Source organism: Chenopodium quinoa, unplaced genomic scaffold (genome assembly GCF_001683475.1).
Source record: "Chenopodium quinoa cultivar QQ74 unplaced genomic scaffold, ASM168347v1, whole genome shotgun sequence".
NCBI classification, from domain to species: domain Eukaryota; kingdom Viridiplantae; phylum Streptophyta; class Magnoliopsida; order Caryophyllales; family Amaranthaceae; genus Chenopodium; species Chenopodium quinoa.
The window spans coordinates 866,822-890,250 of NW_018744517.1; the positions used below are offsets into that span (position 1 = coordinate 866,822).

The following is a 23,429-nucleotide window of genomic DNA, read 5'->3' on the forward strand; positions in this document are numbered from 1 at the left end:
CGATTTGGCTTGTTCGAGCTTTGTTTACGAACGTACTCGTTTGCATTTCGAGTTTAAGTTCGAGTTTGAACGGGTTGAAATCGGGCTTTATTAAATAAACGAGTCCTAATTTATCATTAAAAAAATGGTTTCTTTCAAATTTTAACACATCCATGTAATTTTATATAAGATGTTTATATTCTTTCTATAGAAAATGATAATGACGGAGTTTTCATGCCTTTACCTGATGAAATAATTAGTATGTATGAATAAAAGATATATAAATTGTTCGAGTCTTAATTCGGCGTGTAAAAACTTACAAATGGACTTCAAACGAGCTGTTCATGAACATTAACGAGTCGACATGATGTTGTTCGAGCTTTGTTCATCTATTTTACGAGCTTAAAATTTTTGCTCAAGCTTGTTTATTAGCTTAACACACGAGTTTTGACCAAGCTTTGACCTAGCTTGTTCGCGAGTAGTTCACGAAAATATCAGCTCAATTAATTTACACCCCTAACTTCGATCAATAGCCTTGACATTGGTATAAGTGTAAAAAATAATAGCAAAATAAAAAGGAGATGACTTAATAATTTAAATCTCCTCTCTCCTCCTTTCTCTCTCCTAAACCCTAGCCTCGCTCCATTTTTGTTTTTTGAAGGGGCTTTCATTAGTTTTAACCGGTGGAAAGCCCCAATCTTTGTTTCTTTAAAAAAAAATTTAGGTTTATAATAATGCTTACTCCTTTTGGGAGGAACTTTTTTCCCTCGAAAGAAAGGGTTTCCGATCTCCTTCGAAAGACAAGGGTTTTTCAACCTCCTTTGAAAGACAAGGTTTATATCCTCTTTTCGGGGGAGAAATTTCCTAGGTTTGGATCCATGATATTAGATCTAATGATTATCGCTAAATTATTTGGTTGGAGAAAAATTATGCGAGATCGCAAGGGTTATCAAGCTTTCGAATACAATCAGATGAATAAGAAAGAAAACATCCTCAAGGCTACAAAGGGTCCTTAGATTGTCTTTCCAGAGATATAAGCGGGATATTTTCCACAATGCAAGATCTACTCGAGGATCATAGTTTTTATGAAGGAAATTTTTATTTGATTCATTATCTTATGTATTTGTTAAAGTCGAATCTCTTCTGTAGATGTTGTATGACTTTTTATTAATGATTTTTTTTTATTATATAATACTCTGTAATATTTAGTAGCAACCATGCATTGCACGAGACTTAATTTAGTATAAGATAATTTTGTGAGAGAAGTTGTAATACTTGAGAGGAAATGACTCTAGATCTATTTTAAAATTCACAATGTTTTTGCAAACTAATAATAAATTATGCATAGAACATGATTAAGTAGCAATATGCACCATACAAACTCTTAAATGGCCTAGTTCACACTAATTTATTGTGGACCACTAATATTAGAGATACTATGCTTGTTTTACTAATAAAAAAAAAGTCACTATATTAAAATAAAGGTTATTATGTTGAAATAAAGGTCATTGTGGCATTATAAAGGCTATAAGAGATTATTTTAGCTTTTTTAATGAAATTTTTTATATATTGGTCAATATAAATAAATAAAGGTTACTATGTTAAAATTAGAGTCACTATGTTTAACGTAACGTCGTACTTTAGATTCACAATAATATTAAATGTCATATAAATTTTAATAAAGGTTGCTATGTTATAAAATAAGGTTATTATGTTAAAACTAGGGTCACTATGTTCCATATAACTGTCAATTACGTGTGTCTAAACCTTGAGTTTACAATAATACTATTGCGAATCAGGTCCACGCAAGACTTTTTGTATGCACCACGTACTTTTATACAAAATAACTAATGCAATAAAAAAATTAAAAAAATTAAAAAATTTAACTTGCAACATACCATGAACAATATGAGGTGAAACAATAGGACATACGTGCCTTGCAGATTGTTTATATTCGATTACAAAGAATGATATTTCTGAGAGTGAGGGATAGCTTAAGTGGTTAGAGCTCCCCTCCCGATTCCAAGTGATATTGGGATTATTTCTCACCCTGCCCTTATGGCTCTCTAAATACCACCAAAAAAAAATGAATGATATTTCTTGTGTATATTCCAAAATTCAAAAGAAAAAAACATTTCGTATACGTTGCTTAGAAAGGCAACAAAGAGACAATAATACATAAATTATCAAAACAAAAACAAATTGAAATTAATTAATTTAATAGGAAAACAGGGAATCTATTTATATCACACATTAATTTTGCCAATTTGGTTTAGTAGGTTATCTAATAATTGGGAACAAACGTGCCCACATAACCGAACCCAGCAATGAAAAATGCCAAGGATTGCAAGAATAGGTAAATGAAGTAGTGGTTTCTCCCAAATGCAACATCATAGCATCCGCAGAAAAATAGGTAGGCTCCTACCATAAGCTCCAACATATTGATTCTGCAACCAAATTTTGTCAATGGGTTAATAGGTGTAAGGCAATGTCGTCCATACACATTTGATTTCGAAAATTCTCGAGTTTTTAGGCTTTTAAGTACTCCTTTTGATTTTTTAAAAAATACATCACTTGAATTTGCATATCTCAAGTTAAAATGTTGTCCACTATTATATTTAATTAGATATTTGTAAATAAAAATTCAAAAATTATATCATAAAAGTAGACATGTTACATGAGAACCTTTATATATTATATATTAGTTAAAAAATTAAGTCAAATCTGTAAAGCTCCAAGTGATGAATTCAAATAAACGGAGGCCGGGAGTATTGTTCATTTTAAATATTTTGGTTACAATAATGTTGTTCATGATGTGTTACCATTACTTGAGGAACTTTAAAGTTTTGTAAAAATTGTGTCAAGTTTTGTAAATTTGCTTAGAAGTAATGTAAGTTTATCAATAACTAGTTCAGAATTGGTTGATTTAAGTGTTGTAATCAATTTATTAATAAATAAAAAATTAAAAGAGAACTTACTTTTCTCCAATTCTGCTGCGAGGTTTCTTGAATGATTTAGCACTATTTAATTTGTTTTTTAGTGCATCTCCTAATTTCTCTGTAACAACCCATTCGTTGACTCTCCCAGCTTCTAGGAGGCCGATAAATGTTGCTTTAGTTCGATGCAATGACATAACATTCTCGAATAGAATCCAAAACACTACAAGATGAAGAGATCTGCATAATAGTCAAATAAAATGCATTTACATTAAGCATTCTAATGAAAACTGCTTTCACAGTTAAAAATTTGAAAGACATAATTGTGTCTAACTAAAAAAAAACTAAAACTCTTGGAAATATTAAAAAAAAAAAAAAAAAAAAAAAAAAAAAGGGAAAAATTGAGAAAAATAATCTCAACTTTGTCTCATCTGTCCAAAATAATCTCAATTTTAGATTATTAAAATAATAATTCGAACTTTAACTAGCTGAATAGGTGAACTTTTTTTTAAAAAAAAAAAGTAAATGACACATGTCACAACGTGATTGGTCAAAATATATTATTAGTACTAATTTTTTTTGAGGCAGATTATTAATACTATACTAATTAACAATTAACTAATTATTTTAAAACTAACTATTTTAAAAATAATTTAAAGAAAAACCACCACCAGCCACCCTCCCTACCCTTCACCCCCACCGGCGTCCGCCCCAACCCGGCCTGCCCCTAGACTAATTCCCGTCGGCGTCCCCCTTCCCCGCTGCAACCCCAACCCTCCCTTTCCCCGAAACCGCTTTTTGCAACCAATTAATCCCCACTCGCAAGCTGCAAAACCCTTCTGCAACCACGAAATCGGAAAAGGCGTGGAGGTTTGGGTAGGTCGGGGTCGCAGCTCGCAGGCAGGCGCGGGAAGAGGATCGGCGAGGGTGGAGGCGGCCTGGGCCGCGGCATGGGCTGGACGGTGGCATGGGCTGGGTGGGTAAGGTGGTTGGGGCGCTGGTAAAGTGGTTAAAAAATTCCAACTTTTGTTTCGAGATATTTCTTAAATTTCTTTCCAATTATTCATTATCTTGTACAGTACTCCGTAAATATTTTTTTTTCCTTTTTACACCTTCTGTAACAACATCGTATTTCCTAATTTTTAAAAACAAAAAAAAAGACTCGCGTAGTCGCGTGCACCCTCTTTCTTCTCATTTCCCTAAGTGTTGTTACATCCATTGAGAGGAACTTTAGAGACAGGCAGTACTTTGTAGATCATGTACATACTACCTCGGTTAAATATTTTGTGCAACTTTAGAATATTTTATATCTCACAAATAATGCCCAAAGTTGCACATAATAATTAACAGAGGTAGTATAAAAATTGACGGGGGCTTTTTTTTTTTTTTTTTTTTTTTTTTAATTCGGCCCAATATTCAATTTTAATATTACAGTTTAAATTATAATAAGATAAAGTGAGATATATGAAGGAAAATGATAAACATAACCCTAAGGAATATGTATAAGAAGCTAAGAAAGAAAATATTAAGGATAAATTAACATTAATTACACCGATCTGCACCTGATTTTATAGTGAATTTCTAACTTAATTCCATTTTAGAAAGTATATTTTAGAAAGTATATTTAATGGTTATATATAGCCCTAGCTCCAAGGGCTACTTATATGAAATGGAAATTCAGTAGGGAAATTAGAGGGGAAGTCAAACCTTGGGGTCCCAACAGCATTGAGGAGAGTAATAGTGCTAGGAATATAAACAGCTGCCCACTTTGGCACTTCAACTTCTGGGACCAAAACTGTTGCTGGCAATACAATGCAATAGAAAATGAAGGTAACAATGTGCGCTACTATTTTCCTAACAAAGAAGAAGCTGTATATCACATGAACCTTCTTCCATAGTGACACTTTCTGCAATAATGTCAAGATACATCTCAAAATCATCACTATATTTGGAAATATTAGAGACATTGCTTAATTTGGATGAATTATTTAGAATGACTAACCTTATTTGTTATGATTTCTTGTACCATTTTTCTAAATAGATTAGCAGGGCCACATGACCATCTATGTTGTTGATATCGGTATGCTTTGAAGGTACTTGGAAGTTCATTTTTTACCTGGACAGAGTAAATGAACCATTATAGATCTCCTCGATTGTCTTGAATACTTACAAAAATTGAGTTTGTACGTAACTTAACGATGTATAGATTGTGAATAGTACGTGACATTGAGAACAATGGAGTAATTAATACCACCTCCCCATTGGTACTTTGGTAAGAATTTGTGGGGTAATTTAGGACAAACAGTTTTGAAAAATTCCAAATCCTCTCAAACAAATAGGTGACATTTGGAAATAATTTGGATTAATTTTCATTCCCACCATCAAGCTCCAACAAAATAAATACTTTGTAGTTTGTACCCCAATAATTAGAACACTGGACATGTAACCTTCTTCCCATTATGACTAATTTCAACATCATTATCTAATATGTTCCTCACTAGGTGTCACTTATTCATTTTTCACAATTATCACAAAACAATAGTGAACATATTCCTTAATAATCAAAGATGATTACTTTCACAAATTCGTACAATAAACCAACAAAACTCTATTACTTTTCATCCTCCACAGTTACTAAATAATACTCCCTCCGTTAACAATTAGTTGCAACACACCTTTTATCACGCTTTTCGATGAGTTGATTAAATTAGGTAAACGAATTAATTAAGCTATGAAATTTTAACCGTAGCAACTTATCCCTTTCTTCTTATCGGTGGTAAAATTTTGTGATTTAATTTATCCGTTTACCTAGTATAATATCTCCCTTAAAATGCGTGCCAAAGAGGTGTGTTGCAACTAATTGTTAACGGAGGAAGTACTTCGTATGGGACAAATTCCATCGATTTGGAATTAATAATCACGTATGATTACTTCGTATCATAAATCTATAAACCAAATGTAAGACAGAGGAATTCAATCTCAACCTCTAATAGCTCGAGTCCTTTATGGCTCTACTAATGTTCATTAACATTAAATTGGGATCTTTTATTGAATCGGCTAGGTTAGCAAAACTATTTACCAAAATGGCTACATTCAAATTCTAATTCCAAAACTAGCCAAATATTACCAATAACCATTAATCATTTATTTTATATCATTTTTCTTGTGAAATGGATTGGATTATTTCTTAATTTTTGGTTCAATTTCGTTTGATAATATTTGAGAATGATATTATCAAAAAAAATTATCATTCTACATCCCAACTAAATGATCAAATTAATTTATATTCAAATAATTGTACTCTTTAATTTAAAAAGAAGTAATGATTACATTATTTCTTGTCATATATCTAACAAGATTTAAAATCGTACCGTTACTTGTATTTTTTTTTTAAGATCGGACAATTTATGTGTTTATATGATAATTTTATGATTTTATTTGTTGTTTATTTACTTTAATTTTTTATAATAAAATAAAATGTGGATTTTTTTCTTAAAGTTCTATAATGTAACATTTATTATTATTATTATTATTATTTTTTTTAACTTCCAAATTTCATTCATTAATTTTGATTGTGTGGCATTTGAATGATTTAATTTAGAAAAAATTGCATTTCTTTTTTTTCTTTGGCTAAATAATTTTCTATATGACGCTCTTAAAATTTAGAAAGTAGCTCCCCTACAAAAATTATAGTCATTTACTTTAATACATGCGATCATGTGGATGTAATAGGCCGGGTACTAGCTAAAATGCTAAACATTGAAATATTTAATTTATAATAAAGTTTTATCAAAGCCAACGCCTCAGTAAGTTCAATTCCTCCAAACTTTCTATTACCAAACTTTACAAACCCCTGCCACGCCCCGAATTTGAAAAAAAAAAAAAAAAAAAAAAAAAAAAAAAAAAAAAAAAAAAAAAAACCAACCTATTTATAATTGTTAGGTTTCTTTTTAAATTAAGTAAATTATATTGAACCAAAAGAATGGGAAGAATTCAAATCCAGTTCACAAGGAAAAAAAATTGGTTCAATGGATATATGCTATATGTAATAAAAATAGTCAAAAAAAATTGGTTCAATGGCTAGTTTTAGAATTAGAATTTAAAAATAGTTATTTTGGTAAATAATTTTGATAAACTAGCCAATTTAGTAATCATACGTGATTATTAGATATAGATTTATGATTGGTACCAGAATTTTTCTTCATTAGTACCAACAAAATATTATTGATAACAAATAAAATTCTATGTTAGGCCTTAATATTAAGTAAAAATAATTTCAGTTAAATAAAAATAAGTTCTGTTCAGTAAAAATAAGTTCAGTTCAGTAAAATTCAGTACCTTAAAAGAATAAATATAATAAAAATCAATAAAAATAATTTAAGTTCAGGAAAATTAATTTCAGTTTAATAAAATTATTTTTAGTTCAGTAAAAATAATTTAAATTCAATAAAAATAATTTCAGTTCAGTAAAAATAATTTCAATTCAATAAAAATAAGATTAAGTGAACGGGATCTTATTATGTTAGCATTAAAAATGATAACATCTACACGCAATATAACACCAACGAGCATTATTAGAACCACCAATGACACAAACTATTAAAGGCAGAGAATTTAGATGCAAGACACACGTTGAAAAACTAGGTTAATGTAATCTAATGAGAGGATAAAAATGAGTAATACCTTAAGGTCACCCACATAAACAAATTTCCAACCCTTAAGACTGGCCCGCACAGCCAAGTCCATATCCTCCACAGTTGTTCGATCTTTCCACCCACCAGCCTCATTGATTGCTGATATCCTCCATACCCCAGCTGTCCCTGCAACAATTACAACATTCATCATTATTTATTATTACCATTTTAATTTTCAACCTATATCTTTCACCGTCTCTAAAAATTTTTCCTTTTATGACTTTATTTTGTGATAAAACCACCGCTTAATTTCATACAGGAAAATTTTTTAAAGATAGAATATAGTATATATTATAAGAAAGTTGGAAAATACATTGAAGTTGAATAAAGAAATAAAATTAATATACCATTGAATCCGAAGAAAGCATGGGTGGAGGACCCAACTTCTTGCTCCACTGTAAAATGGTAGTCTAAGGACATTTCTTGCATCCTCGTCATCAGGCATTCATCCGCATTCACTACATTTCAATTTAAATTATTAAAAATAAGGCACAATCAACAATAAATACCAGTCAAAACGAAAACAAAAAAAAATAAAATAAAATAAACGTTTGAAATTTTTGCATGCATGTTCATTTTAAAACTCTTTAATTTTACAACTACTTTTATATGTAGCCAGTTTTTATGAAGTTACTTCGTATATGTCACAGGGGTTACTCGGTCATAGATTGTTGTCAGTATTATAGAGGTTATTTTTTTATGTCAGTATTATAAGAATTATTTTGTGAGTGGTCATATAGTGTGGTAAGCCACACACAAAATGCACGATAATTTTTTATATTTTTTTGACAAAATAAATTAACAGAGAATAATATAATAAATTTTATTATAAAGTTTCTTTATATTGCATTGTTATCTTAAATAATGTATGTATTTTATCCTTAAAATAGTTCTTATTGCTATAAATAATAACAACATCCCTAAAAATATTAATTAGATAGTGATTTTCATAGTTTACATTATTAGTATTTGCACCATGCAACCATGTGTATTTCATTCAAGGCATGCTGCAAGACTCCTAGTAATCAATAATAACAACTCTAATAACTCCTTGTCGCCAAAAGATATAAAAAATATTCGGAGTATATACAACAAAAAAAAATTCACAAAATAAATTATACTCCGAATAATTCAGACCAACCAATAAATGAAAGTAGGAATGTTATTGGAGGAGTGTTTGGATAATGAAAACTTTCATCTTGAATACTACTATGTATACCTTTTGATAGATTTGATGATCTATTAGTTAGTATACTTTCTACTATTTGCATGGTTATGAACATGTTACATAGTTGCGATAGATCATAAATTCGTATTTTACCCCCATTTTTTTTTTTTGAAACCTTACCCCCACTTAATCGTAATGTCAATGTAACTTATTAAAAAAAAAAAAACAATACAGGTATATTATAATTAAAAAAAAGGATATATTTAGGAAATTTTATAAGGGATGCATTAAAAAGGAAAAAAAAAAAAGTTTTAAGAACCTTTATTAACAATGTGGTGATGGGGGAGTAGTGTATTTCGATCATTAGAATCTTACATTTTACGATTCTTATCACTTTATTAACGTTTTTTTTTAAAAAAAATACTGTAAAAAAATTTGTAGAGAATTTTTAAACATTTAAAATCTCTAATTTGTATCTAGTTTTATAAAACAGGATACAAGTCATACAACAGTAACCCAAACTATTACTACCGACACGACAAAATGCAAATAGTAGAATTTGACTTTAAAAAATATAATTATAAAATGATATACTTTCTCCGTTCTATCAATATTGCAACAAGGATGAAATTACGCATCCTAATGCATATTTTATATGCTAAATATCTATAATTGTGTAAGTATAAAATTTATAAAAAGTTGATATTGTGAAAGTATTTTATGAGACGAATCCAATAAGATTCCACATGACTATATTTTACTTAACGTATAAATCATATTATATGGTCAAACAAGAGTGATGAATAGTGCAAAAAGTTCATTGTTACAATATTAATAGAACGGAGAAAGTATTTAATACTAGTGAATTCTAGAGCAACAAAGTTTGATACTCCGCTTGTATATTTAATATTTTACGGTAATAAACATAGTTCTAATCAGATCTCAATTTTCACATTTTTTTTCTCGGTATTTACACGCCAGATATATGAAAATAGTTAAATAGGAGTGATGTTAGGAAATCTCATTCTACAAGTACCCTTACTTAATAATATTGATTCCTAAGCCTTTAAGATTTAATTAATGTACGACTCTTATTAAGTGAATCAAACTTTACTTTCTGATGATATGGCAGTAACGAAAGAATAATACAAGCAAAAGTGTATTATACAGTGAAATAATCGGACTGCTTTTCTGGAATCACAGAGTGCATGCCTTTTTTCTTCTCAACCACAAAGGAAGTAAGCAATGGAGAAAAAGAGAAAAGTCATAAAGATCACCCACATTGCAACACATAATTTCCTCCAAATAAATAAAATCCCAAAAATAAAAACAAAATCTAAGCACCGACAGTCTTATAAAATTCTCAACTCATTGCACTGTCACATCTTATAAAGTATCATCATCAATCCAACTTAGCTGGTCTCTAAAGTAGTTGGGTAGTCTGTATTAATCACCAAGATCATAAAAGTATACACTAATTAATCATTATTAGATTATCATGTGATTAATTACATGTATTAATTATATCATCATCATAACATTATATTGTACGTATGACAATTAATTAAACACTTTCATGTTTATTAAACTAACTAAGCTAGGTTTTGAAATTTATTTATTTATATATTAAGAAAAAGGATCATATTAAACCAGTTACGCAAAAATTGTCTACTCTAAACCATAAAGTGATGCGAGGCAAATATGTATAGCAATGTGGTTGATTAAAATATTAACTAAACATCATAATAAAGTATGGCATGCTTATAATGCGACAATTATATATAATAATGAATTAATTAAATTGGAAAATTGAATGAGATCATACCAAACTTCCAACGAGCTTGAACAAGACCAATTTCAGGGTTATGAACTAGAAAAGGGATAGTTCGCCAAAGAAAGTCAGGCTCAGGTTGAAAATCAGCATCGAAAATAGCAACAAAGTCACACTCCTTAACATAATTATGCTTCATTCCTTCCTTAAGTGCCCCTGCTTTGTACCCTTTTCTGTTGTCTCTTATCTCATATTTTATGTTTATTCCTTTGCTTCCCCATCTTTGGCATTCCATTTCCACCATATTCTGTTTCATATGATATTTTATGTCAAATCGTTACAAATAATATAAAATAAAAGTAGTACAAACTTTGTTAATTACATCATACTATATGATATATGCTAGCTAAAACTATACTTTAAAATTAATAATGTATGTTACACTATACAATTAGTAACTCATTACCTTAGTAATTGGATCAGTTGAATCGTCTAGCACTTGGATTATGATACGATCTGATGGCCATGAAAGCCCACATGCTGCTCCAATTGATAATTGATATACCTATAATAGTAAAAAAAAAAAAAAAAAAAAAAAACACTTACTCCATTATACATTTCAACAATATTTGATTTTAAATTAGTCGGCGTCTAACAGATTCTATGCACAGGTATTAAAAGATTAACTAACCTCTTTCTCGTTGTACATGGGAATTTGAACAAGAACCATAGGGTAATTAGAGTTCCCTAGCTCCAAATCATCCTTCAATGGTTCCCAATTATACCTTTTCTCGGGTTTACGACCGAAGATTTTAATCAGTACAATAACAAACCCCATATAAACTCGTTCCACGAACAGCATCAATGACATTCCTAAACAAACCTTTACCAATAACTTAAGTAACGGAATTAATAGTGGATATTTAGCTTGATCCCAAATCAAACCAATTTGGCTAGTAATATCATCTACATTTCCAGGTTGATACGCCGAAATTCGATCCATTATTCAACCAAATTGGCTATTAATCAAGGATGAAAGCTAACTAAGCTAACAATCTTCCAACTTATGGACACTTATATTGTTAGTACGACAAACATATATAGCATATATACACTTTTGTAATGACTTTGCGAAAAAGGCACGTATTTTAGCTAAGCATAGTATGTATATTTGTTTGGCTTGCGAGTTACGATTATCAAAATTGATGGGATTATGTCAGAGGAAGAAATAAAAGCAGAAAAATCGATCGAGTGCTGCAGCATTCGAGCTGTAGATCATCAGTAAGTGATAAGAAAAAGGGTGAATTTTTGGAGCTGCTAATTGAAGCAAAGGCAAGAAAATGAGAAAGAAAGAATTTTTTTTTTTTTTTGAGAGGATGAGAAACAGAGACAAAGAGAGGTGTATGTTGAGCAAAAGCAATGAATGGCCTGATCTTTGGTGCTCAAGTACACAACCTCTACTTCTTGTTTATATTCAAGACTAACACAAATTTATTTATAGTAATACAACCATGCATATTATATGCGAGGGAATTGAAATAAGTTCTTTTTTATATATATAAATAAATATGAATGAAGGAGATTATTAAAAATATTTGTGTGTGACTGACCACACCACGTAGCTACTTATAAAAGAACAAAGTAATACATATAGCGCTATCCTAGTGGCCCCTTGTAAAATTGACCGAATGACCTCTATAATACGCACGAAGTAACCCTTATAACACTAATCGAACACCCCTTATAACACTCACGAAGTAACCCCAGCCATGTATAAAAGTTGTTAAAAATATATTGTTGTGTAATATAGTAATGAAAATGACTTTGAATCTGCTTCTGAGAACGCAGCATTTTGGAAAGCAGATTTAGGTGGTTGTTGGGCAAGATTTTCCGGCTTGTTCTTTCAAAGTGTAGAATACCGACCATGTATATTGAGTGTTTATTTATTTTATTTTTGTTTAGCTAATTACTTTTTTCAGTATTTTGTTTATTGCAATGTTTTGTTTCAGGTTCAGCCTTAAACACTAGCTTCTGTGCAGAGTTTTACGGGATATATATAGAATACAATATATAATGGTATATACGAATAGTGGATGACATGTTGAAAAATCAAATACTTCATATTAAAATGTGAGATGAGAGAAATAATAAGGTATTGATTGTAAGACTGAGAAATATACAACTAATAATAGTATTAGTACAACGTCTGATTGTTTCAATGCACTACTTTCTTATTCTGGCCATTTTATTTTCTTAAGTACATTAATTTTTTCACATCTTTATTAATTTTCTATTTTTTTTGCTCCCATCTCATGGTCCATAAATCTATTTTTTAAGGAATATTATTTACAACTTCTCACGTCCTTAGGTCTTACTCCATTATCTCTTTTATTATTATTTTTTTTTAAATCATAACAAACTCTACTTACACAATATTTTAATTCATTCAACTATTCTCCTAAAACTCAATGATAATCAAAGCGATGCACGTAAAAAAATGGAGTGAGTAAAATGTTTCTTAAAAGAGAAAATGTATTATATTTTAAAAAAACACGATAGTTTGAGAAAAGTGTATCACTTAAAAACAACAAAAGTTGTACACAGTAAAAATAAATTTTTTTTTGACAATAATTACAACAAATTTCTAACAACTATAACATAATTATTCACTCACAGCTATACATTTGTCCATTCGAGATTGATGGTTTGATTTCATGACGAGTTTATTGGGTAATTGGATAGTGGGTTAAAATGGATCAATCGGTACGAAACTAGTAGGTCAGTTTTAAAAAATTAGCGGGTTGAATAAGTTAATTTTTGTACAATTTCAAATCAAGCTGGGTTATTATTGGGACGAGTCATATCTAGGTTGGATTGTAAAATGTTGGTTGGAAAGAGTTATATGCTGGTTAAAGCCTTGGATTTATATGGGGTCACATTATAGTCGAATCATAAACAAATTGAGTTAATTTAATCAGGTTCAAGATTAATATAATGAGTCAGGTCTCAAATGAAACCATTTGTACTAATTGATTAGCGGATAGAAATGGTTTTGAGTTGAAACATGTTAATTTGGCCAACGGATCAATTATGATCGTAGTTTTTGTGGTAAAGCGTACAACTTAATTAGAATGGCTTTCTCGTAAAAAAAATAAATAAATAAAATTAGAATGGCTTTGATTGTGAGTTTGTGACTATCGAATTAAAACTACAAAACACCTGCCGACAATATTATTGTGTTAATAATGATCGCTCAAATTTATAAATAAAAAACCTAAAGTGGCTGCTATCACTAAATATAATATTTATGTTGTAAATAAAATAATGTAAATAAGTTAATTATATTAAAAGGAGAAACATAATGGAAGTACGTATAATAGAATCTTTACATTCTTTATTAATACGCATTAGAAGAAGACCAATTAACTACCAACTTTTGTCATCAAAAAAAATCTTTATAATGTATGATCAGTCAAAGTTGAACCCGGATTAATCCATTTCATCATGTTCAGATATCAAAATCTGAAAAGGTAAGGATTACCTAAAAAAGCATGTTAATTATGATTTGTCTATTATAAGGTGGAGATTAGTGTAGTCAAATTGATATAATTAGTTTAAAAAGAGATACGGAGTAATAAAGTATGACTACCTCTCCCTGAATAATATTCCTTACGTTTATATGGACTAGCGACTACAGAGCATCACATTATACTAATTGTACATACTCAATAGAGTGGACTATAGAGTATCACATTATACTAATTAACCAAACAAATTTGTTGGATTTGGTTGGAAACTCGCTTGTCTATAATAGTTATAGTAAAATCGAGGACATTCAATGTAAAACTGACACGTGTCGCTCTTATAATGAAAATTTTCCCGCCTAATTACAAAATACTAGTTATGGTTATTCTAAAGTTTATTGTAGTATATTAATATGAAATCTAAAGGAATCTTTTTACTTACTAATAATCACTAAACGATCTCATTAAATTAATATTAAATAATTTATAGGCTATCTTATATTCTTATATAACTAAATATGGTACTATATATAAACAATAAAATATTTTATATCATATAAAATGATATCATAGATTTTAGTTAACAAAAAAAAGAGCTTTATATAAATTAAAAAGATTTCGAATAGAGATCTTATTTAGGGGTGTCCATAATTCGGATAAAAACCGAAATCCAATCCAATTCAAATCGAATTATCAATTCGGATCGGATCCGAACTTTAAATCGGATCGGATTGGATTGAGATTTTTTGGAAATTCGGATTTTCGGATTGGATCGGATTGACCCTAATTGGATCCAATCCAAACCAAAAACCGAATTGTAAAATTAAGCTTGTATATTATGAAGTTTAGCTCAAATACATAATACTAAATAAAATAAATTAGAGAGACTTTGTATTAATTAATTAATGACTTAACGTTGAACTGTGTATTTTAATCATGATTTTGAAGACTTTTATTTTTAGTAAAACTTTATTTTTATAATTGTATTAGGCGCTAAAAAAATAATGTATTATAATTCGGATTTTCGGATCGGATCCAAATAACCGAATTTTAATTCGGATTGGATCGGATTGGATCAAGAGAGAAATTCGGATCGGTTCGGATTGGAAAATTGAAAACCGAATTATATTTCGGATTGGATCGGATTTGGACTAAATCCAAACCGAAAACCGAACGGACACCCCTAATCTTATTAATTATATTAATAGTAAATAATGTATACTTTATCACATATAACTAAATGTATACAAGTATTATTGTGTGAAATACCAATTTTCCGATTTGATTTTAGTTAATTATTGCAGAGTATTCATTATTTGATTCGTCTAATATTTTTTTTTGGCAATTTTAGATTTGAATTTAATAGTAAAAATATTCATAAAAATAATACATATGCCAGAATAATACTTCAATATTTTATTGTAACAGATTTATCTATATGACGTAGAATATGATATGACTCATATGAGTCTTAATATATACTACCTCCGTTTTTTTAGTTGACACGTTTTGAATTTAACACTATTCACACACTTTTCTTTAACCGTATTTTGTGATTTATACGTAATAAAAAATATAGTCATGTGGAGTCTTGTTAGGTTCGTCACGATGCATTGTTTCAAAATATCAACTTTTTATAATTTTTGGTAATCGGTAATTAAAGATATTAACGGTTAAATTTGTGCATTGACAAACGTGACTAAAAAATGTATCAACTAAAAAGAAACGGAGGAACTACTTCGTAATAGATAAATGAGTCCTATAGAATAAACAAAAGATCCATTTTTTTTGAACAAAAGATCCATTAACTTTAAGATTCTATTCAAAAAAAAAAAAAAAACTTTAAGATTAAAGTTTTTAATAAAATAAATAAATAAATAAAAACTCAAATGATAAAAAGAAGCATTATACAATCGCTCATATTATAGTAGTGTAGCTTATGGCACATAATATAGAATATAGATAAATGATCTTAAATAGATGATGAATACAATATATATGCTAGGATATACACTTGTATACTTCTTCATGACCAACTTACGTTGTTATAGTTGTTTTTTTTTTTTAAATTAAAATGAAGATTCAAATGATAAATAGAACCATTATATGATCATTAAAATTATATTGTAGCTTATGACATAGATTAACGGCTAGTTAATTGAGGTAAGGTGAAATATTCAACAGCAGTAGTCAAAATGTATTTATAATAATATATTTTAATTTAGAATAGGGTGAAAATATTACGAGTATTAAGTCACTATATAATGTTTAATTGTCAAAAAGCACAAAAAAGTAGATTGTCATAAAGAATAATAAACAAAAGATATATGGGAAGGAAATAAGAGAATATTTAAGCATAATATATGAATTTAATTTGTCAATATAATTTCTTGATTCTAAAATATTTTATACATTATATATGATTAAAATAGTGTAGTATTTCCGTATATCCATGTTATATAATCATTCTATAATTGTGAGCTTAAAATTGCGTGTTTTTTTTATCAACAATCATGCTTAATAGAATTTTTTTTTTTTTAAAAAAACTTAACTTAGTAGCCTCTATCCCTCTAAGTCTACACAGTACATTTACCTTCTAATTCTACTTCTCCAAACTTGATATCCGATTATAAAAAATACCAAACTTAGCTACCCCACTATAACATCAAAATCCAAACTGAATTGTCACAATCAATACAGCAAAATCAGGAAAAAATGGATGTTTGAATTGCCGGTAATAATGAAAATCAAGTGGATTTAAACAACAACCAGACCCAGACCTAGACCTGGATTTTTTGAGGTGGATCCAGATACAGCCCAGATCCACTAGGTCTAAATAAATCAGTCCCAGATAGATCCAGATATACTGGGTTTAGTGGGTCTCATGTCTAGCTAAAACGGGTCCAAAATGGGTCTAATAGTATAACTATCCTACTACATGTGTGACTATATATATATATATTAAACAATCTTGCTGCATAGTTACATATCAAAATAAACTTCATATAAAGAAAAGATACAGTAAGAAAAACATACTACTTAACATACGACAATACACTTGATGAGAGTAGGAGTTAGGAACCGTTTGACTTGGACTCTTGGAGCCCTTGGAGAAGTGGTGCCTATAGTTTGGAGTTAGGTTCTTTAGGTTTTTCTTTCACCTGATCTTTAGATTAGATAACTTATGGTTTATGTAATTTTATAAATAAAAATAATCCACAGGTTTATAGGTCGGATCAGAGCCGGGTTCCGAGTATAAACTTTTCATACCCGGACTCATTGCACTTTGATTCAGGTTCGACCCGGGATCCATTGAGGATCCATACCCTAAAATATGGGTCGGGTCTAGGTCAAGTCCTAGACCCATTCCCATCCCTAGGTCATATATGAGATGTATGAATAGGCATGATGACTTGTATGAGTCATTCTTATCTAAAAGGTAATGCCATAAACCATTTAATATCTCTTAATTTTAATTTCAACATTGAATTAAAATTATGATACGTAATACCATGATACAAATTATTGTAAATGAATAATAAAATAATGTAAAAAATCTCACTATTATACATCAAGCTAACTTTGATTTGATCTTGTGAGATTTAATATTTGAACTATCAAAACCGTGCAATTGCACGGGTACTATACTAGTAATTTTAAAATCATAGTTTGAGCTCCAATCAACTATGTACATATGATTGGGAATTTGGGATATTAAGGGGACTGTTTTTGGCAAACCTCAGATAGTAATCTCTTAGAATTTGCTAAAAGGTTTAAGGTGTTTTAATTATCAATCCTGCAAAAACAAATAAAATACGGGTAAATACAAGTTACTCAAGCTGAGTAACAATTCATGTTACTCAAGGGATACGGTTGTCATTTCGCCTGCTTAAGTAGGGGGCAAAATAGTTAAGCCACGATTTAATTGAAGTAAGCGGAGTTAATGGCCAGGAAGTGTTGTTAACACTTGACTTGGGAGGAAGAGTTAGGGTTTGGGGTCCTCTAATCGGCACCAATCGATAGCAAAATTGTGTTGCCAGAGTATCGACGGCGGATGAAATTGTGTTGCCAAACTAAAACTGGTTTTCCTGGAGTAGTAAATTACCTCAAACTGGTTTTCCTAGAGTAGTAAATCGCCGCACTGTCATCAATTTTGTCTCCTCGCTCCTAGTTCTCCAATGTCATTTGATTTACTTTTGGTAATTTCATTGCTTTCTTCATCTTCCCCATCTCAAATTTAATTTCTTCCATTTTTGGCTCCTCCATGCTCCAAAGTCTGACTTCCTCCATCAACGCCTCATCCATTTCCATTACCGAAGGTGGTTAAAATTGCTGCCGCGAAGAATATACTTCCCCTAAGGGGTTGATATGACCCTGCTTGACACTCTTTGTTACTAGGGTTTCGTTTGTACCGTGATTCCGCGAAGCGGCGTTGTGGGCTTGAGAAAGGACGAAGAAGAGGGGGTTGGCGGGGGAAGAAGAAGATCAGTGGGAAGAAGAAGAGATGGTGGTTGTTGTGATGTGTTTTGCCGAAGAGATGGTGGCTGTGATGGTGGTGAACGTCGTTAAACAAAAGTTAGTACCCAACTTAATAAAATAATAATGTTGCCAGAATAATCCCAAGGGCATTATTTACATCGGTGCCATTTAGGTAACAATATTAGTTACTTAACTTGAATAATCTGGGCCGGCTCATAAAATACTACGAAAAATAGGAGATGAACCTAATACAAAACAAAATATTATATGTAAATTGAAAGAACAATTTTAAGAATAACAAGTAAGAAAGTTACCCCCTCCGTTTCATAATGTTAGTCTCATATATTTTTTTGGGCGTTTTAAAAAGATCTACCCATATTGAATATGTTTTATTTTTAACTTTATTTTTTTGAAATTAATTGGTTGTGGATTGATGACATGACTATAAGTAAGGAAATCTCTATCTTGAATTATGCAATTATGATTTATGCTTTCCCAAAAAAAAAAAGTCAAAAAACTTAAATAAGGTAAACTAATTATGAATTATTTTATACTTTAATGTTAGATTCCAAATAATCTTCTTTTCTTATTTTATGTGATTGATTCCATATGCAATTAATATTATGAAATGGGGGAAGTAGTAGAAATGATCCGATTATTGGCTGGCAATACTTAGAAATGATGACTTTCTTTGAATTATATTAGACTTTATGTGGTAGTACGAGTGAAATTTTGTGGCTATTACATAATTTTATTATTTTTTATTTTTTTTTGAGAAATTGTGGCTATTACATAGTGTGAGAGCTATTTATACATGTGAAACTCTTAAAGTTTTGTACATAATTACTGACATTAAGCCTAATCAGAATAATCTAAATTGATCCTTGAGTTAATCATCATATCTTTGTTATTTTATCCGGGTTTCCAAATGTGATCTCCTTGATTGATCTTCTTGCCTTTTTCTTGAGCTTCCCTTATGTGGATTGCGGCTAGATATTTGTGTTTTTTTTTTTTAAGAAATGCGGCTAGGTATTTGTGCTGCCTCTTTGCTTGATATGGGCCCATCAGGGACTCCCTTACCTTTATTTTTTTTTAAACCCCCTTACCTCCTCCCTCATCTATCTTAACATCTACAAAATAAAAATAAATAATATCCTTAACTTAGGAGGAGATTCTTTGAAAAATATTGTCTTTGTCACATCCCCGCACTCGTAGCATGGGATGTAAAACATCAACCATATATGTACATGACTGAACACAATCTTTCTCGTAAGAAATGAATGTCCATCTCTATATGACTTTTAAATACATAATCATAACCTATCGAATTGGGCAATGTAATTGTAGGAAAAAATGACAAACTTCAAAATATATATTCATAGCCTATCGAATTAGGCATGTAATTGTAGGAAAAGGTGACAAAGCTATTAAGGTAAATACACCTCTTGCAGAATAATCAATCGACCAAACAGACCACAAGCACGTTCTAGCTATTAGTTTGTTCAAGGTCACACTAACCCATGCCAAGCTATATGATACGTTCTCCAAGTTTAACAATGCACCAGCAATATCAACACATATAATTCAGCAACATAAGGCAAAGAACGAGTGATTTGGGTATTTTTACCCCGCCACGTGGACCAACCAGAGCGTGACACGTGTCACCTTAGGGAGAGCCCAAAGTGGACATACCAGGGCTAGACACGTGGAAGACAGATACTCCATATGGAATTGGCGGCCTTTAAGGCCCAATTCCCTAGACTGCCCAAAAACGGCGCAGCCCATTAATCCTAGGTTTCTGTAACCTAGGACAGAGGCACAAATCCCAATGACCCTATAAGTATGGAGATTTACGCCACTTTGGGAAAAAGATTCATGTATTGAAAACACTGAATTCTCCCACCTTAGAGAAAACACCAGATCTCGGAATCCGAGAAGATCTCACTTTACTTTCCGCACCTTTTTACATTCACGGTACACGTTCTAACTTGATCGTCGGAGGTGGAACTCCACCCAATCGGAGTCTCCGTTATTTTGCAGGTACAGGTGCCCGGAATCCAGCTTTAGTGACGTAACTCTCCCGAGGGATACAGAAAACCCCGAAACATTTGGTGCCGTCTGTGGGGAGAGTACCTCTAATATGGCTTCACAACAGTCTGTACCGCCTCCTAATGAGAAACGGCCTATGACTGAAGCTGAGGTCTATTCGGACCATGGCAGTGATGACGACTTTGAATTCGAAACGTATGTGGCCGCCGATGGGTCACTCAAACACACCCGTCCCAAGGAAAGAAGGGAACGGGGCGATGATTTAGCTGATCCAAGTAAGTCATCCGGACAACTATCTGGACAACACCAGACTACTGAAGGCACATCCCCAGTCACTCGAGACGAACTCATGAAATTCATGACAAGTTTCAAGGGGGAGATAAAGGACCTGATCAGCAAGAGAACGGCTGGCTCCAACAGGAGTCAGTCGGCTAAGAAGCCTTCTCTCTCTAAGAAGAACAAGCCAGTCAAGGACCGAGAGCCCACTCCGCATCCTAAATCAAAGGAGGGGAAGCGACCCTTGATTGATCTTTCCAAGATCCTATTCCTTAAGACAGGGAAGAGGAAGGCCATCCGGTATGTTCAGCCGGATGGCTTAAAGAAGACATACTCTGATGCCCGGTTCTTAATCGAGCAGAAGAGAAACCAGAAATTGTCAAAGTTAGCTTCAACGTCGAGTTACCCAGATAGCTTCTAGAATACCTCAATGAGGAATTCTCAATCTGTACGAGAGAGTCAGTCAGGCGGCCTATTCGTTTACACTAGCCCTCAGATGATCCATTCGGCCCCGTATGTGCCTCAGCAGCCATACATGCCGTATGGACAACCTTACATGCAACCGACCCTCTTTGGGGGTTAGGCGGCACAAAACGTCCAACCTTTTGACCGGCAGCTTCGTCTACTAAAACTTGGGGAACAACCTACGTTTGCCAAGGATATAAGCGAGGCAGCACAGCCGGCCAAGGTTAAGAATCTTGTGGTGGGTCCTTATGATGGTACCACCAACCCTGAAGACCAACTCATGGCCTACACCAACCTCATGTACTTGCAGGGGTTGGATGACGCCACTTGGTGCCGATGCTTCCCGGCTACATTAAAGGGCATCGCCCAACAATGGTTCGGCAACTTGCCAGCCGGCTGCAAAATAGCTTCAAGATGATTGCGTTCTTGTTTGCTTCTAACTTCTCTATGAATATCCCTGCCAAGAAAATGAGTCTTAACTTGGGTGCAGTGCAGCAGGGGGATAGAGAAGGGCTATGGTCATTGTTAGGTGGTTTAATTTGGTGAGAATCCAGATTCAAGGGCTGTCTGACAATGTGGCTTGTACAGACTTCTTCAAGGGTCTGAAGGACGGGTCGACTTTTAAGTTTGACCTCGTCAGAAAGAGAGTTACCACCCTCCAGGAAGCGATGATGGAGGCGAAAGCTTATATACATGCGACCAAGCTCTGCTCCATCAACAAGCAGTCGGACTCCAAGAATTATGACAAAAAAGAGAGTCGGCAAGCTCAGCCGGCTAAGGAAGCTAAAGAGAGGAAAAAGAGAAAAGAGATCTGGGCGGTTGACGACTCTAATTAGCAATCTAAGAAGAAAAAGAAAGACTTTAAACCGTATGTCGTAAAGTACGAATTTAACAAAGACTTCTACTCCATCCTCGTGGAGATAAAGGACTGGGTGACCATAGAGAAGCCCGCTACTACGAAAGGTTCCGCCAAAAGCCGGAACTAAAACAAGTACTGCCATTTCCATGAGGATATTGGCCACGACACCAACAACTACTATAGTCTCAAGCGGTTGTTGGACCGTCTAGCTGATAAAGGGGTGCTGAAGTCCTACATCCTAAAGTCTAAGGTGACCCTGTAGACAAAACCCGAGAAGTCGTCCAAAAAGGATGCCCAACCTGCTAGTTGTTCGAACACTGACAAAGAGCCGATCTACACGATAGCAGGCAACTTTGCTGGAGGGGGCCCAACCATCAGGGACCAAGGACCATGTCAAACGGCTGGATGTCAGTTCAGTTGATGAGGGCCAGGTGTCTACTGACACCTTCCCTAAGGTCGTCATCACTAAAAAGGACAGGGGTAAGGTCCGTCGACCGCATGGACCCCATTGTCATTGAGTGCAAAGTGGCCAACCAGAAGGTCGGCCGGATCCTCATTGAATCCGGAAGCTTGTCTAACATCATCATTTACAAGTTCTTGTCAAAGCTGAAGTACATGCCCGACAGCATGCACAAGGTGTCTTACCCCTTGGTTGGTTTTGGGGGTAAGGTTGTGCACCAGGCGGACGGATTGACCTACTCATCCGGTTGGGGGTGAAAGGAGATGGACGCCACATGTTTTTTCGGTTCTTGGCCATAGAAGATCTAACCGCCTATAATCTAATATTAGGTCGTGCAATTCTGAACGAATTCATGGCCGTCATTATTCCATCCCTCATGCTACTGAAATTTGAGAAGGATGATGGGTCCGTTGGCTCCCTGAACGGGGATCAGAAGACGGCTAGAGAGTGCTACCTCTCAGACGTCAAGCCCACAATGGCCGCAACCGGCCAGGGTGAGGAGCCAATAGACCTTGGCGATGTCAAGGAAACCGAGCCTGCTCCAACTACATCCGGCAAGAAGAGAAAGACCGATCAGCTGGTGGCCTTGAAGAAGGAAAGGTAATAGCAATCACTGACTGGGTTGCGAATGCTGTGCTTGTAAAAAAGCCGAATGGTACCTGGCGCATGTGTGTTGATTACACTGATTTGAATAAGGCATGTCCGAAGGATAGTTATCCACTTCCAAAGATCGATAGTCTGTTCGATTTTACAGCCATACATGCTATGA

At 32.7% G+C, this 23,429-nt stretch overlaps 1 protein-coding gene across 2 annotated transcripts; it reads right to left on the reverse strand.

The window, feature by feature from the left end:
• Nucleotides 1-1,893: 1,893 nt before the first annotated feature.
• LOC110698362 (glucomannan 4-beta-mannosyltransferase 9-like) lies at nucleotides 1,894-12,102 on the reverse strand. 2 transcript variants are annotated; one of them, XM_021875773.1, is made up of 9 exons: nucleotides 11,240-11,551; nucleotides 11,015-11,113; nucleotides 10,603-10,855; nucleotides 7,957-8,067; nucleotides 7,599-7,735; nucleotides 4,918-5,031; nucleotides 4,623-4,822; nucleotides 2,958-3,155; nucleotides 1,894-2,426 (listed from the first exon to the last, which is right to left on the reverse strand). In XM_021875773.1, the coding sequence occupies exons 1-9, from the start codon at nucleotides 11,549-11,551 to the stop codon at nucleotides 2,264-2,266; spliced, it is 1,587 nt and encodes a 528-aa protein (XP_021731465.1). In that variant the 3' UTR covers nucleotides 1,894-2,263. The 2 variants fall into 2 exon arrangements, with proteins under 2 accessions (XP_021731465.1, XP_021731466.1); XM_021875774.1 differs by lacking the exon at nucleotides 7,957-8,067 and having other exon boundaries at nucleotides 11,240-12,102.
• Nucleotides 12,103-23,429: the final 11,327 nt, after the last annotated feature.

Excerpts from the sequence above, each read along its gene's own strand:
- LOC110698362 (XM_021875773.1), bottom strand. The coding sequence starts at position 11,551 with ATGGATCGAATTTCGGCGTATCAACCTGGAAATGTAGATGATATTACT. Across the intron at positions 8,068-10,602 it reads TCAAGCTCGTTGGAAGTTTG|TGAATGCGGATGAATGCCTG; the intron begins GTATGATCTCAT and ends ATTGAAATGTAG. Across the intron at positions 2,427-2,957 it reads CGCAGCAGAATTGGAGAAAA|AATCAATATGTTGGAGCTTA; the intron begins GTAAGTTCTCTT and ends ATTTGGTTGCAG.